Source organism: Bos indicus, chromosome 5 (assembly GCF_029378745.1).
Source record: "Bos indicus isolate NIAB-ARS_2022 breed Sahiwal x Tharparkar chromosome 5, NIAB-ARS_B.indTharparkar_mat_pri_1.0, whole genome shotgun sequence".
NCBI classification, from domain to species: Eukaryota; Metazoa; Chordata; class Mammalia; order Artiodactyla; family Bovidae; genus Bos; species Bos indicus.
The window spans coordinates 71,098,154-71,113,587 of NC_091764.1; the positions used below are offsets into that span (position 1 = coordinate 71,098,154).

Genomic DNA, 15,434 nt, shown 5'->3' on the forward strand with positions numbered 1-15,434 from the left:
AACTCTGATGATGACAAAATTACCTTCAAATTGAGGTCAAAGTAATTCTCAGTAATTTCTGGGGAACTGATTAGGGAATAATCCAGCAGAGTATAGTTGTCAATCTTTCTTAAAACTAAAAAACAAAGAAAAAAGAAAATTTACATTCATACAGGTATAGTATAACACGATTAATGTTTATCCAGAACAATATAATTCTGAATCCTCTGTTATTTAAAACAAAATTAACTATTACCCCATTTCTTACATAACACTTGCTCACTTTTCAAAACTCAGGAAAAGTAGATAAATGAAAAGAAGAAAATAAAAACTTTCATTTGTCACATTGCCCTGAGAGAAACATCAATAAAATTTTGGCTGTTGTTGTTTAGTCACTAAGCTGTGTCTTGACTTTTTGTGAACCCATGGATTACAGCACCCCAGGCTTCCCTGTCCTTCACCATCTCCTGGAGTTTGCTCAAATTCATGTCCATTGGTACACCAAATTTTCGTCCATATCCTGTTATACATGCTCCCAAAAGTGAAGAAATTTGCCCACAGCAAGCTAGGACATGGGACTCTTCCACTGGTTCTTTCCTCATCTTTTCTACATCTTCTTACTCTTTCCCTACCTCGCCAATCTATTATTTTTTATTCATCTATCTGCATCCACTCATCAATCCATCTGTCCAGACACCATCTCCTTTCATCCCTTGTTTATTAAACTACTATGAGTTAGGCACTGTGCTTGGTGTTAGGGACACAGAGAAGAGTCAAAGTTCCTCCCCTCAAGGAACTCAAGGTGGAACAGGAAATTAACACAATGTAATAAGAGCAGATCTATAGCTGAGCTCTGGATGGTCCAGCTACAAACTGAGTCTTATAGTCTTCCCCACCTTGGTATCAATAAATCCATTTCTTCCAGTTTTTCAGATGCTCAACATAAACCCTGGGGTCATCCATCCCTGATTCTTTTCATGATCCACATTCAATGTGTCAGCAAGTACCACTGTCTCTACCCTCCAGGTACATCTGGAACCTGAACGCCTCTCACCATCTTCCTCACTTCATCCAGGCCCCTCCCTTCCTTGCTCATATGGGTCACTGTGGCAATCTCTTAAGTGGTCTCCCTGCCTCCACCTTTGACCCTGTCCTATAATTAATAGAAGCCAGAGTGATCTCCTTAAAATATAAGTCAGGACATGCAAGGACTCTCCAACAACTTCTCATCTCAGACTAAGAGCCAGCCTTCGTGATGACCTATAGAACTCTGAAGCTCTAACCATCTGCTTTCCCCTCTTTGACCTTGTTTCCTGATACTTCCCCCTCGTTCCTTCTGTTTCCAGTATGGTCTCCTGACAGTTCCTCCAAGGCACTCAGCATGTTCCCACAGGGGCCTTTGAGCTTGAGTTTTCCTCTGACTGGAAAGTCCTTCATCCAGATTTAGGAGCAGCTGCTCCCTACTTTGGAGAAGGCAATGGTATCCCACTCCAGTACTCTTGCCGGGAAAATCCCATGGACGGAGGAGCCTGGTAGGCTGCAGTCCATGGGGTCGCTACGAGTCAGACACGACTGAGCGACTTCACTTTCACTTTTCACTTTCATACATTGGAGAAGGAAATGGCAACCCACTCCAGTGTTCTTGCCTGGAGAATCCCAGGGACGAGGGAGCCTGGTGGGCTGCCATCTCAGGGGTCGCACAGAGTCGGACACGACTGAAGCGACTTAGCAGCAGCAGCAGCAGCAGCTCCCTACTTCATTCAGGTCCTTACTCTAATGCCACTTGTTCAGGGGTGCCTTTCCCGGCCAGGCTATTTTAAACAGCCCCCACTCCCGCCCCCGCCCCACTGCCAGCAAGTTCCTTCCCTGCTTTAGTTTTCGTCTTACCATTTATTGCAATGATACTGTAGATGTTACTAATTATCTTGCTGGCTGGCTGTCTCCTCTCACTAGCCCCATAAGGGCAGGTATTTCTGTCTCCTAGGCTCACTGCTGCATCTCCAGCACCAAGAATAGCACCCAGCCTATTCCAGGGGCTCAGCACATCATTGGGGGATGAGTGGATGGTGTGCAAAGAGATAGAAACACCCAAAGTATCAGGTGAGCATTGAGGAACTGGAACTATGCCTGAGCGGAGGGAATAGGACAAGAAATGGCTGAGGGACAGGAAGCAGAAGGAGCTGTGCTTAGCACAGTGCTGGCAGAGAGACAGGTACTCAGTAAATATCTCTTAAGTGAATAAATGGATGAAGAGGAGAGAAGGCTTTTCTAGACAGAGAGGACAGCAAGGTGGGAGGCAAGGGTGTGAGGAAGGAGAAGCAGTTTGATGGCTGGAGCAGCTAGAGGTGGAAGATGAAGTTCAGAGAGGTGAGGAGGAGCCGGACCATGACAGGCAGGTCTTGTAGTCCATGTTAAGGGATTTGGACTTGATCCTGAAGGCAGCTATAGGAACCACCAAAGGGATTAGAACCAGGGGTAACTGATCAGGATGAGCATCCATCATTCTGAAGAGGATGGGTTTAGTACCAGAGCTGGGATTCAAGCTCACAAGAGTTTAATCCTCTGCCTTGCATCTTGTCTCCTGAAGCCATCTCCTCCTGCAGTGAAGCTAGCTAACCAGCAGAAAAGAGCAGGCCCTACACACTCGGGTCAGTCCCTGTGTGCCCCTCCCTGCAGTGGCACTAGTTTGCAGAGGGGAAAGCAGACCAGAGAGCTGGAGCAAAGCCCACCTGGAGAGCACCTGAGTGCAGGGTGGGAGAAGAAGCACCCGGAAGAGACGGCTCTAGGACTCACCCTCCAGCATGCTGAGATTGGCATTCAGTGCCTCCACCTCACCTGTGATAATGGGACAGAGCTGGCCATAAAAGGAAAAAAAAATGCAAGTTATCACATTGTACTGGACATCTCTGTTTCAGGGCCTAGACCGCGCCCACAAAGGCCTTTCAGTAAGAAGACCTTCTCCCTTTGGACTTTCCCTTAAATGTTTCCCTTAAATGAATTGATGTCCATGGGCCTCAAGTTCCTAGTGAGTGGGTGGTGTGCCACTGAATGCTGGCTCATCTTCAGAGCAACTGGGACTACACCCAGCTTGCCCCATCAAAGAACGAGCTCTTGGCTTTCCTTCCTGCGGCACGAAAGGACGTGTGCCCAGTCCATGTGCTATGACACCTGGGGAACCTGCTGAGCCTCTCCTGATGGCAGGGATGCCCCTGCCTCTTGCCTTCACTGCCAGCATGCCAGGCCCTGCCCTGGGAGAGTTAGATCAGGGACTTGACTTCCTTGCTGGGCTGCTTTGAGAGCTCATTTGATCAAACATCTACTTAGATCAGAACCCCTTTTGGAATCAGAAAAGCAATCTTGAATCACTCCCAAGCACATCTGTAGGAAGGAGGAAAAGTACCGAGGTGGGTGCCATGTGCTAGGCATACGCTGAACACTCAGTGTGGAGGTTACAAGCAGAGGCTCAGGAGTCTGACTGCCTGGCCTTGGATGCCTTGGCAAGTTCCTTGTACTCTTTTGCCTCACCCCCCTCATCTGCAACACGTGGATGATAATTGCATCTGCTATGTCATAAGCATTCAATGAATGTTACCGATTGTTAACCTCATTCTGTTTTCACTACAGTCCTGAGGGGCAGGCACTACTGTCCTTTATTTACAGATGGGAAAACTGAAGCTTAGAGAAGGTGATCAAGTAGATCAGCAGGATTTGAAATCTGGTCTGACATGGCTAGACCACTGTGGTCGGAGCATTCCTGTCCTTTTCCAGTGACACAGAGGGAACCCTAGAAGCAAAGCATCTATGAGCTCCATGTCATATATAAACTCCAGGCAAGCTTAACTATCGGCTTCTTTTTGGAGGCCAAAGGACCATGACTCGTTTTGAACGATGGATGAGCAAGGGTGGGGTCTCTTAAGGTGACAGCACTCTTTCCCAGCCACTCTTTAATATGCACATTCGCTGGCACTCAGCAAATTTCAGGTCAGGATGGAGAAAGATAGGAAAGCTTCAGCATCCTTGGGCAAGCCGGGCAACCTTGTTGGACAAGCTGCTTAATGTTTCTGTGTGTCAATTTGCTCATCAAGTTCATTATCTACCTCCTGCCTTCTGAGCATTGAATTCAACACAAGGAGGATGGAGACAGCCAGACACCATCCTTGCTCCTCTTTTCCAGAGATGAATCTCCTTTCTTTTCCCTGTCCTCCTCACCTGTCTCCTTGTCTCTCCAGAAACATGTGAAGTGTTCAGGGAAGATACTGTCAGGATTAGAAAGAGGGCTCACCACCAATTCCATCTTTTCCTTCTCCAAATGCTGACTTCTGGAATCAGGAAGTCACCTTAACTTACACTATTTCACTTGGCTGGAAATATCCATTCTTTTCTCCCATTCCTTACCTATTCAAATCCTACCTGTAATTCAAGGCCAAGTTCAAGACCTGCACCCTCCAAAAGTATCCCCCAGGATACTTCCAGGATCTATTTATTTAATTTTTCCATTTCTCTGAACCCCTTCAGTTCAATCTAAGGACAACATAGGTATGTACAAGATTCAAATACATATTCAGTTAGTTTCCCAAGTCTGAACTGGGTTTTCCTAAACAGAGGAGCGTATTCCTTTTGCATATCCCCAACAGACTATAGCCTAGTGCTGGGCATACAGTAGGCACACAATAATCCAAATCTTTTTGATTGTTTGCCCACCCTGAGGTCAGGATTTGAGGGAAGGAGTGCTGTTTTATGTATCTCTATATCTCTAGCACCAACCATAGTATTTGGCACATAGCAGGCACTTGAGAAACTATTAAGCTGCAAAGGGTAATGTTTGTGAAAGTGCCTTGGGGAGTGCTTAGCACACAGCTGGTGCTCAGGCAAGGTTTATTGACTTAGAGTTCATCAAAGCATGGTAGAACTGCTGCTGACAGCATGTCACTGTGGCTGGATAATCTTTAAGGACTTACCATTTCATTTAATTTCTTTAAAATGGGTTTCTCCATGGGCTCAGCGAAGGAGTTATATAGGACACTAGGGAAAAAAAAATTTTTTTTAAGGCTTATACAGAATCATATCTGCCAGTTGATAACCACCCCTAGGAGCCGCCTGAGAATCCAGCCACAGCCTGGCCACTGCCCACCAGGGTGCCCTTGCTCACCTGAGCTCTCCAGAAAACGAGACGTCAGCATGGCTCACTTGAGCATAGCAGTCTTGGAGCTTCAGGATCGGGTGACCAAAGTCATTTCGGGACAGGACAACTATACCAGTGAAATAGACCCCAGAGAGAAACAGGTCAGCTGCTCCTGTGTCTTGGCTGTTGAGAGAAAAAGTGCAAGGTTACCCAAGCCTGGGCAGGGGTGGAGATGGATCTTGTTCCTCTGAATCTACGCCCATAGGAGGGCTTACCCATAGGCTGTAAGCCCCAGGAGGGCAGGAACCTCATCACCTCTGGATTCCTGGTACTTAACAACAGATAGGGGTGGAGCTGAATGGATATTTACTGAACAAATGAAGTAACAAATGTGCGAATGGTGACAGCTCTAGGCGCCTTGTAGGTATTTCATCCTGAGTGCTCTGGCCTCCATCGTGGTTGGGCATGTTTTAATATTAACCACAATTGATATATGAAGCTTGTTTGGAGGGAGAACATAGGGGTAAAGTGGCCACAGCTTATTTAGGACGGGCATCTAGATGGGAAGGTGACAGTTAGATGTCGTATGTGAACTCCTTGATGGTGTTCATCTCCAGGCCCCAGGATTTACCTTGTGGCTTGACACAGAATAAGCACTCAATCTATGGTTGATAAGTCAGCAAGGAAATGAATAATACATGACTCTCTGCTTCTTATGAGGGAAAATGTTATTTTTCTACTGTCTATAAGACTAGAGTTCTTGAGAGGGAGATGAGTGGTATTCAGTACCATTTGTAAATGGATGCAGTAGGCACTCAATAAATGGATGTTGAACGACCAAATGGGTGAATGAATGTGTTATCCTAGGGGAATCAACCAAGGCAGACCTAAACATTTCACTCAGGATAGTGACTTGCACATAGTAGGCAGTTTATAAGTGCACCTTGAACTTGATCCTTTCTTTCTACAGAAGAGTGCAAAGGCCTTTTGGTAGAGGGAGGATTGGGCTCAAGCTGACTACCCTCCTCCAACCTCCTTATGAGGTAGGAAGGCTTATTGACAAGCAGTTGTCCTTACAGTTAGGGAAACATGTTCAAAGACTAGCTCAAGGTCAGATGGCAATTCACTGGGACTCTGAAATGTTAAGCTCATGTCAATGCCTCTAACAATCAGGGACTTCTAGCTCTTAGGAAATCTTAAATGGCACATTGATCAGCGGCTCTGCCACTGATGCTTTTCAGGCCCCTCTCCCTTGTCCCCAGAAAAGATATTCTGTTTTAAATCTCTCCTTGAAGAATGCACTTGAGAAAGATGGTTAATGTCAGGTAGTTAGACTAGGAAAAAGGAGTCCAAAATAGTGGTGATTAAAAGACAAAGAAAGGAAAAAGCCTGCAAAAACAGAACAGAGTAAGGTCTGAGGACCAGAGTGAAAACATCAAGTGAAACAAACAGCCCTCCTGGCTAGCCCAATTTACACAGCGCAGGCTCAGGAGGAGGAGAAAAAACATGAAAAGAGGAGCCAAAATTGAGCCTCTCTCTTCTCTTCTCTTTGCTTCTTTTGGGTTGTCCCACCCTCACACCTCAAGGGTGTATTTTCCTTTGCTTGCCAAATAAAACTGAGCTGTAACCAAGCTGTAACACTGGTCCATCCATCGCTTCAAATTTTTGCTGTGGCGAGACAGAACCGAGGAAATTACACACTCCCCCGACAGTTAACGACTGAGGGAAAGAACCCTAATGTCAAATACATTGGCAAACATGTGCAGTTTTGATTTTTTTCTCCACTTCCCCCCAAAATAGCAGCAGACTTTTCAGAGGAATACTCACAAAAGTGGAGACTTGACTTCCCAGTCTGTGCTGATGTTGGTAGTTCCATGGTTGGTCAGAGCCTTGATTCCGACACCAGGAACAAAGGAGAGTGAAGTATTTGGAAATGAAAAGGCATTGATTTTTATGCTATAAAACAAGAAACAGAAAAATTAGTGCAACTCCCGTAGCACATATTTCAGTAAAGCAAAACCCAAAATGCAGTTGTAGAACTCTTGAAAGGAACAGGCAATTGTGAATTCCTATAGAGGAAGGGGGCTTCCCTGGTGGCTCAGATGGTAAAGAATCCACTTGCAATGCAGGAGACCCCAGTTCAATCCCTGGGTCTGGAAGATTCCCCTGGATAAGTGACTGGCAACCCACTCCAGTACTCTTGCCTGGAAAATCCCACGGACTGAGGAACCTGGTGGGCTACAGTCTATGGGGTCACAAAGGGTCAGACACGACTGAGTGACTAAGGCTTGCTTGAAGGTAGAGAAAGGACCCTCGGGTCTGCACTGCAGCCTCAGGGCACTGCTTCCTAATTCCCTTCAGACCCTTGGCAGGAAGCCCCTTGTATCTAGTGGAGGGGAGAAATGAGCAGGCTTAGAAGCAAATTTTCAAGTAATCAGTCTCCTTCTTTAGTTTCTCTAAAGACAGAATATTGCCATCAGGATCTTTCCCCTCAGCTGTTTCAGTATTTCTCAATGGGGGGAACATTCATATTTTGGATGGGACAATTATTTTTTATAGAGGACTGTTGGCAGGATATTTGGCATGTGTACCAACTAAATGCCAATAGTTCCCCCTCCCTCACAATCATCAGGACAGTAAACAGCCTGCCTTCCTTCCAAATGCCCTCTTACGTGGACAGTATTTTCCCTAGTTGAGAAACTTACTTTACAGCATGAACTCCTTCTAAGGATTCTCTGAGTGGTCACTGGTCACACAGGTAATTAGAGGCAGTAGGTGTGCCAGGCTGCAACAGCACAGGAGCGGCCTAGAGGAGCCACCCCTTGCCCGAGGTCAGGGGCAGCAGCGAGAGGAGCTACCCATGTCTGATGTCAGGGGAGGTGGCCAAGAGGAGCTACCCCACGTCTGAGGTCAGGGGCGGTGGCTGAGAAGAGCAACCCCACCTCGAAGGAGCAGTGGCTGCGTGGGCGAGGAGGGCCAAGAGGAGCTACTCCATGCTCAAGGTCAGGAGGGGCGGCCATGAGGAGATGCCCCTCGTCCAAGGTAAGGAGCAGTGGCTATGCTTTGCTGGAACAGCTGTGAAGAGACACCCCACGACCAAGGTAAGAGAAACCCAAGTAAGACGGTAGGTGTTGCCAGAGGGCATCAGAGGGCAAACACACTGAAACCATAATCACAGAAAACTAGCCAATCTGATCACATGGACCACAGCCTTGTCTAACTCAATGAAACTAAGCCATGCTGTGTGGGGCCACCCAAGACAGCCAGGTCATGGTGGAGAGGTCTGACAGAATGTGGTCCACTGGAGAAGGGAACGGCAAACCACTTCAGTATTCCTGCCTTGAGAACCCCATGAACAGTATGAAAAGGCAAAATGATAGGATACTGAAAGAGGAACTCCCCAGGTCAGTAGGTGCCCAATATGCTACTGGAGATCAGTGGAGAAATAACTCCAGAAAGAATGAAGGGATGGAGCCAAAGCAAAAACAATACCCAGTTGTGGATGTGACTGGTGATGGAAGCAAGGTCCGATGCTGTAAAGAGCAATATTGCATAGGAACCTGGAATGTCAGGTCCATGAATCAAGGCAAATTGGAAGTGGTCAAACAGGAGATGGCAAGAGTGAACATCAACATTCTAGGAATCAGTGAACTAAAATGGACTGGAATGGGTGAATTTAAGTCAGATGACCATTATATCTACTACTGCGGGCAGGAATCCCTCAGAAGAAATAGAGTAGCCATCGTGATCGACAAAAGAGTCCGAAATGCAGTACTTGGATGCAATCTCAAAAACGACAGAATGATCTCTGTTCATTCCCAAGGCAAACCATTCAATATCACAGTAATCCAAGCCTATGCCCCAACCAGTAATGCTGAAGAAGCTGAAAGTGAATGGTTCTACGAAGACCTACAAGACCTTTTAGAACTAACATCCAAGAAAGATGTCCTTTTCATTATAGGGGACTGGAATGCAAAAGTAGGAAGTCAAGAAACAGAAGTAACAGGCAAATTTGGCCTTGGAGTACGGAATGAAGCAGGGCAAAGGCTAATAGAGTTTTGCCAAGAGAACACACTGGTCATAGTGTTGTTGTTGTGTTGTTGTCCAACAACACAAGAGAAGACTCTACACATGGACATCACCAGATGGTCAACATCAACATCAAAATCAGATTGATTATATTCTTTGCAGCCAAAGATGGAGAAGCTCTATACAGTCAGCAAAAACAAGACCGGGAGCTGACTGTGGCTCAGATCATGAACTCCTTATTGCCAAATTCAGACTTAAATTGAAGAAAGTAGGGAAAACCACTAGACCATTCAGATATGACCTAAATCAAATCCCTTATGATTATATACAGTGGAAGTGAGAAATAGATTTAAGGGACTAGATCTGATGGACAGAGTGCCTGACAAACTATGGACGGAGGTTTGTGACATTGTACAGGAGACAGGGATCAAGACCATCCCCATGGAAAAGAAATGCAAAAAACCAAAATGGCTGTCTCAGGAGGTCTTACAAATAGATGTGAAAAGAAGAGAAGCAAAAAGCAAAGGACAAAAGGAAAGATATAAGCATCTGAATGCAGAGTTCCAAAGAATAGCAAGGAGAGATACGAAAGCCTTCCTCAGCGATTAGTGCAAAGAAATAGAGGAAAAAACAGAATGGGCAAGACTAGAGATCTCTTCAAGAAAATTAGAGATACCAAGGGAACATTTCATGCAAAGATGGACTCGATAAAGGACAGAAATGGTACGGACCTAACAGAAGCAGAAGACATCAAGAAGAGGTGGCAAGAATGCACAGAAGAACTGTACAAAAAAGATCTTCATGACCAAGATAATCATGATGGTGTGATCACTGACCTAGAGCCAGACATCCTGGAATGTGAAGTCAAGTGGGCCTTAGAAAGCATCACTATGAACAAAGCTAGTGGAGGTGATGGAATTCCAGTTGAGCTATTTCAAATCCTGAAACATGATGCTATGGAAGTGCTGCACTCAATATGCCAGCAAATTTGGAAAACTCAGCAGTGCCCACAGGACTGGAAAAGGTCAGTTTTCATTCCAATCCCAAAGAAAGGCAATGCCAAAGAATGCTCAAACTACCGCACAATTGCACTCATCTCACATGCTAGTAAAGTAATGCTCAAAATTCTCCAAGCCAGGCTTCAGCAATACATGAACTGTGAACTTCCAGATGTTCAAGCTGGTTTTAGAAAAGGCAGAGGAACTGGAGATCAAATTGCCAACATCCACTGGATCATCGAAAAAGCAAGAGAGTTCCAGAAAAACATCTATTTCTGCTTTATTGACTATGTCAAAGCCTTTGACTGTGTGGATCACAATAAACTGTGGGAAATTCTGAAAGAGATGGGAATACCAGACCACTTGACCTGCCTCTTGAGAAACCTATATGCAGGTCAGGAAGCAACAGTTAGAACTGGACATGGAACAACAGACTGGTTCCAAATAGGAAAAGGAGTATGTCAAGGCTGTATATTGTCACCCTGCTTATTTAACTTATATGCAGAGTACATCATAAGAAACGCTGGGCTGGAAGAAGCACAAGCTGGAATCAAGATTGCCAGGAGAAATCTCAATAACCTCAGATATGCAAATGACACCACCCTTATGGCAGAAAGTGAAGAGGAACTAAAAAGCCTCTTGATAAAAATGAAAGAGGAGAGTGAAAAAGTTGGCTTAAAACCCAACATTCAGAAAACTAAGATCATGGCATCTGGTCCCATCACTTCATGGGAAATAGATGGGGAAACAGTGGAAACAGCATCAGACTTTATCCAAAATCACTGCAAATCATCTCCAAAATCACTGCAGATGGTGATTGCAGCCATGAAATTAAAAGACGTTTACTCCTTGGAAGGAAAGTTATGACCAACCTAGATAGCATATTGAAAAGCAGAGACATTACTTTGCCAACAAAGGTCTGTCTAGTCAAGGCTATGATTTTTCCAGTGGTCATGTGTGGATGTGAGAGTTGGACTGTGAAGAAAGCTGAGCGCCAAAGAATTGATGCTTTTGAACTGTAATGTTAGAGAAGACTCTTGAGAGTCCCTTGGACTGCAAGGAGGTCCAACCAGTCCATTCTAAAGGAGATCAGTCCTGGGTGTTCATTGGAAGGACTGATGCTAAAGCTGAAACTCCATTACTTTGGCCATCTCATGGGAAGAGTTGACTCATTGGAAAAGTCCCTGATGCTGGGAGGGATTGGGGGCAGGAGGAGAAGGGGACGACAGAGGAAGAGATGGTTGGATGGCATCACCGACTCGATGGACATGAGTTTGCGTGAACTCCGGGAGTTGGTGATGGAGAGGGAGGCCTGGCATGCTGCAATTCATGGGGTCGCAAAGAGTTGGACATGACTGAGCAACTGAACTGAACTGAACCGAGGTGGCATGCAACAGACATAGTTCGATGGCCATGTGCCTTACTATGAGTTATGATTATGACCATTGATTGAGCAATTGCTATCTGCTTAGGCACTGGAGTAAGCACTTTACATGCATTAGCTCATCTTCACCCTCTCCATAATCCTAGGAGGCCACTGCTGATTTTGTGATCTGCCATTCAGTGATGAAAAGATGAGAAACTTGGTTGAAGTCATATATAAGTAGTAGAACCAGACCTGGAAGCCTCCATCTGTGGTGAGGCCTCTTAACCACTAAGCTATAGCACTACAGGTATCATGCAAAGGACACTCAGCTTGGAGCCAAGTTTTCTGCTAGCTGTGTGGCTTTAGTGAAGACTAAACTCTTCCAGTCAATCACTTAAAAGAAGAGTGTCATGGGAAGGTTGGGAAGACTAATAAGATCATCTGTATATAACTGTTGCACAGGAGAAAGCGTTGTTATGAACTAAGATTAGGGAAAGTTTTAAAATGTGACAGTTGAAAAGAAATGATTATTCACTACTTCCTCTTTTTGGCATCTTTTCCTATATTCTCTGTCAAATGTCCTGAGTATCATTGTGGGAAGACAATGGTAGAGACTATAGTATCTTGGAAATATTTTAATTTTGATACATATAGGTCTAACTCATTCTTTGTAATTGCTACAGAGTAATCCAAGCTGTGGATTAAAAAAAAAAATCATTGCTTTGTGTTTGGACATCTAGGATGTTTGCGTATCTCTGTATTATAGACAATGCCACAGTGAACATCCTCATTCATGCTGTTTGTGTACATGCTTCTCTAGAGAGGAGATGTGGAATTGTTGGGTCAAAGAGCACACCTAAAAATATGCTTGCAAATCATCTCCTAAAATAGCACTGCCTGATAGAAATACAGTGTGAGCCATATATGTAGTTTAACATTATCTAGTAGTATTAAAAAGGGAAATATTATTATTTCAACATGTAACCAATATATGAGATACCTTATTTTCCTTTTTAGAAAATAAGCCTTCAAAATATGACATGCTGTATACTCATGATATACTTCAATCTAGATACTGAATTTTCATCAAAAATTTTTTGTTGTTGTTTAGTCACTAAGTCGTGTCCAACTCTTTGCAACCCCGTGGACTGTAGCCCACCAGGCTCCTCCGTCCATGGATTTCTCCAGGCAACAATACTGGAGTGGGTTGCCATTCCCTTCTCCAGGGGATCTTCCTGACCCAGGAATCGGACCTGGGTCTCATGCATTGCAAGTGGATTCTTTACTGTTTGAGCCACCAGGGAAGCCCTTCATCAAAAATACTTGGCTGTATTTAGAGTTTATAAACTTTTCAGCTGAAAACATTAAAAAATACAGTTCTCAGTTGTATCAGCCATATCTCAAGGGCTCAATAGTCAAATGAGGCCAGCAGCTCCTGTTTGGACAGCCAGATCTGAAATTTTTGTCCCAGTTTATCTGGTCCCAGTAGCAATGCATGAGAATACCTGTTTCTCCTCACGTTTAACTTCACTTTATATTATGGGAATCACCCTGGATTTTTCTGCTGTGGCATTATCATCAGTGTAATTAAATCATTAATTTTGTAAATACGTATTTAATGCTCATCTCTCTCAATGAACACTAAGCATATCTGTGTCATTCTCTGCAGTATATCCTATGCCTAGAACAAAGCCTTAGTACACTGTAGGTGCCCAACAAACCCTTGTTGGATGGCTGTGGTGCTGTGGTAGTGGTTTAGTCCCTAAGTAGTGTCTGACTCTTGCGACCCCAAGGACTGTAGCTGGCCAAGCTTCTCTGTCCATGGGATTCTCCAGGCAAGAATACTGGAGTGGGTTGCCACTGAAGGACTAACTGTAGAGCATCTGCCACATTAGACCATGAGGCCACTGAGGCCAGAGGCAGAGTTAAGGATGGCGGAGGAGAAAAATATAAGACAGTTGTATTCCAATGAAACTGTGGGGCTTCAACAGGATTCTTCCACTGCTTCATTAGAGCTTATTATTTGTGAGACAAAAATGAACCCCTAGTTCATCTAAGTCGCTCTCAATTTCTGTTATATACAGCCAAACCTTACTCCTAATTTGTGCTATCACACATAGACACACCAGGGAACTGAAAGATCTCTGCTTTAAACTATTTCTAGTCTCGTTCCAAAACACTTGATGATTGTTAAAGATTATCAGTTATATCTCAAAGGAAACTCGCCAGTCAACGCCTTGAACTGGTTGCAGCCTAAGTGCAAGAGCAGCGTCTGTGTCAAGGAAATCTAGATGTGTCCGAAAGTTGCCTCTGCCTCATTGCCATGTTAGGATGTCTGCCCGCAGCATGTGGACTTGTACCTCACTAGGCACAAATAGTGCTGGGTGCAAGGCCCTGTGTGAGCAGCACTATTCCTGAAAATCTCTGCCCTTTCCCCCAGTTTCTGATGTTGCACCTGCCTCCCACCTACCCCTTAAGAGTCCCTCACTTTCCTCCCATGGGGAGAATGTGTCTTCAGAGTGCAGGCTCTCCTCCTCCATTCTTTGATTGATGAATAAAATTTCTGCTCTTCTTTGTTGAACCTGGTCTCAGCTGACATGAGCAGCACTGGGCAAGAGAAGGACCCAGTTGGGGGCCCCTCAGTGTAAGAGGGAGGGTAACAGTATAACCTCAAAACTCTATGCTGGGTGAAACAAGGATCTGGATCAATGTGGCAATTTTGTTGTTCTTACATTGACGGTCTTACACTATCATTAAGTCTATCAAACTAATTCATGTTCAGCAGCTTCAGATTCTATGAAGTATCTTCACATTTGTTATAATATCTGACTTTTACTGATTACTGATTTTGACATTTGATTTAATTGCTGTAATGTGGTAGAAAAGATTGTACCTGCCACCAGAATTCTTCTTAGGAAAAGCAGTTTATTGGAGAGAAAATTACTTGGAAAAGCATTTAGGAAGATCCTTTGGTACTCAGGAGTGGGTGGAACTGCTACACATGAAGTCAGGGGAAGAAACTTACATTGCTTCAGAGAAGGAGGGGAGGTCTAGAGAGCAAGAGGGCAGAAGGCCATGTGCCTTGTAACCCATTCCTATGACCTCTGAAGTCTTGACTAAACTTTACTAAAGTAAGATAAGACTTGATGAGAGTAGATTATGAAACTGAGATTGAACCCTGCATCCAGGTTTATGGGGGTAAGCAATGGAACAAACAAGAATTTCGTTTAGAATCTTGGGGACAAGGTAGCCACAGCTGGCATCTACATTCAGTTACAATTTTCATTTTAGGGATGAGGAGAGGACATTGAGACTCTGAGCAGATGTGTCAGGGGCACACAACGAGCATGCAGCAGAGATGTGACTTGGCCCCACGCGTTCTGACCCAAATATCACATACTCGGTCAACTCCATGACCCTTCTCGCTTGGGTGAGTCATCTGATAAGCCTGTCACCAAAGGTTGGTTAACTTCTCCTCTGTCCTGGTGTTACACCAGGACTCATGGTGGCATAGCCACAACCCTGAGATTTTAAAGATTAATTTCACTGCTAAAAATGCTCTTCTCTTTTACTTACTTGGTAAAATTGTAGTTCACATAATCGATTTTCACAAATTCAAGAGACTCAGAACCTTTTAAATCTGGGAGCTTTCTTTCCTTGGCCATTTGTTCAATCATCTCCATTCCAGCTTGAACAGCTGTGAAGCAACCAAAGAAAATTATTATTTTTTAATTAAAATTTTTAATTTGACTTTTTAAACTGTTTATTTTGTTTTTTTTGGTCACGCCATGTGGCATGTGAGATCTTAGTTCCCCAACTAGGGATCAAACCTAAGTCCTCTGCATCGGAAGTACAGAGCCTTAACCACTGGATTGCCAGGGAAGCCCCAGAAAATGTTTATTGATCAAAACAAGATGATGATGGCATAATATCATTAAAT

The 15,434-nt window shown here is 44.4% G+C and overlaps 1 protein-coding gene across 1 annotated transcript in view; it reads right to left on the reverse strand.

The window, feature by feature from the left end:
- The window catches only part of BPIFC (BPI fold containing family C), a 44,268-nt gene that overhangs the window by 19,277 nt on the left and 9,557 nt on the right, over window positions 1–15,434 (reverse strand). Inside the window, exons 3-8 of the mRNA XM_019960111.2 lie at window positions 15,071–15,191; window positions 6,929–7,057; window positions 5,129–5,284; window positions 4,938–5,001; window positions 2,773–2,833; window positions 24–115 (exon numbers count right to left, since the gene is read on the reverse strand). Of these exons, the coding sequence (XP_019815670.2) occupies window positions 24–115; window positions 2,773–2,833; window positions 4,938–5,001; window positions 5,129–5,284; window positions 6,929–7,057; window positions 15,071–15,191 (623 nt within the window). The remainder of the gene's footprint in view (window positions 1–23; window positions 116–2,772; window positions 2,834–4,937; window positions 5,002–5,128; window positions 5,285–6,928; window positions 7,058–15,070; window positions 15,192–15,434) is intronic.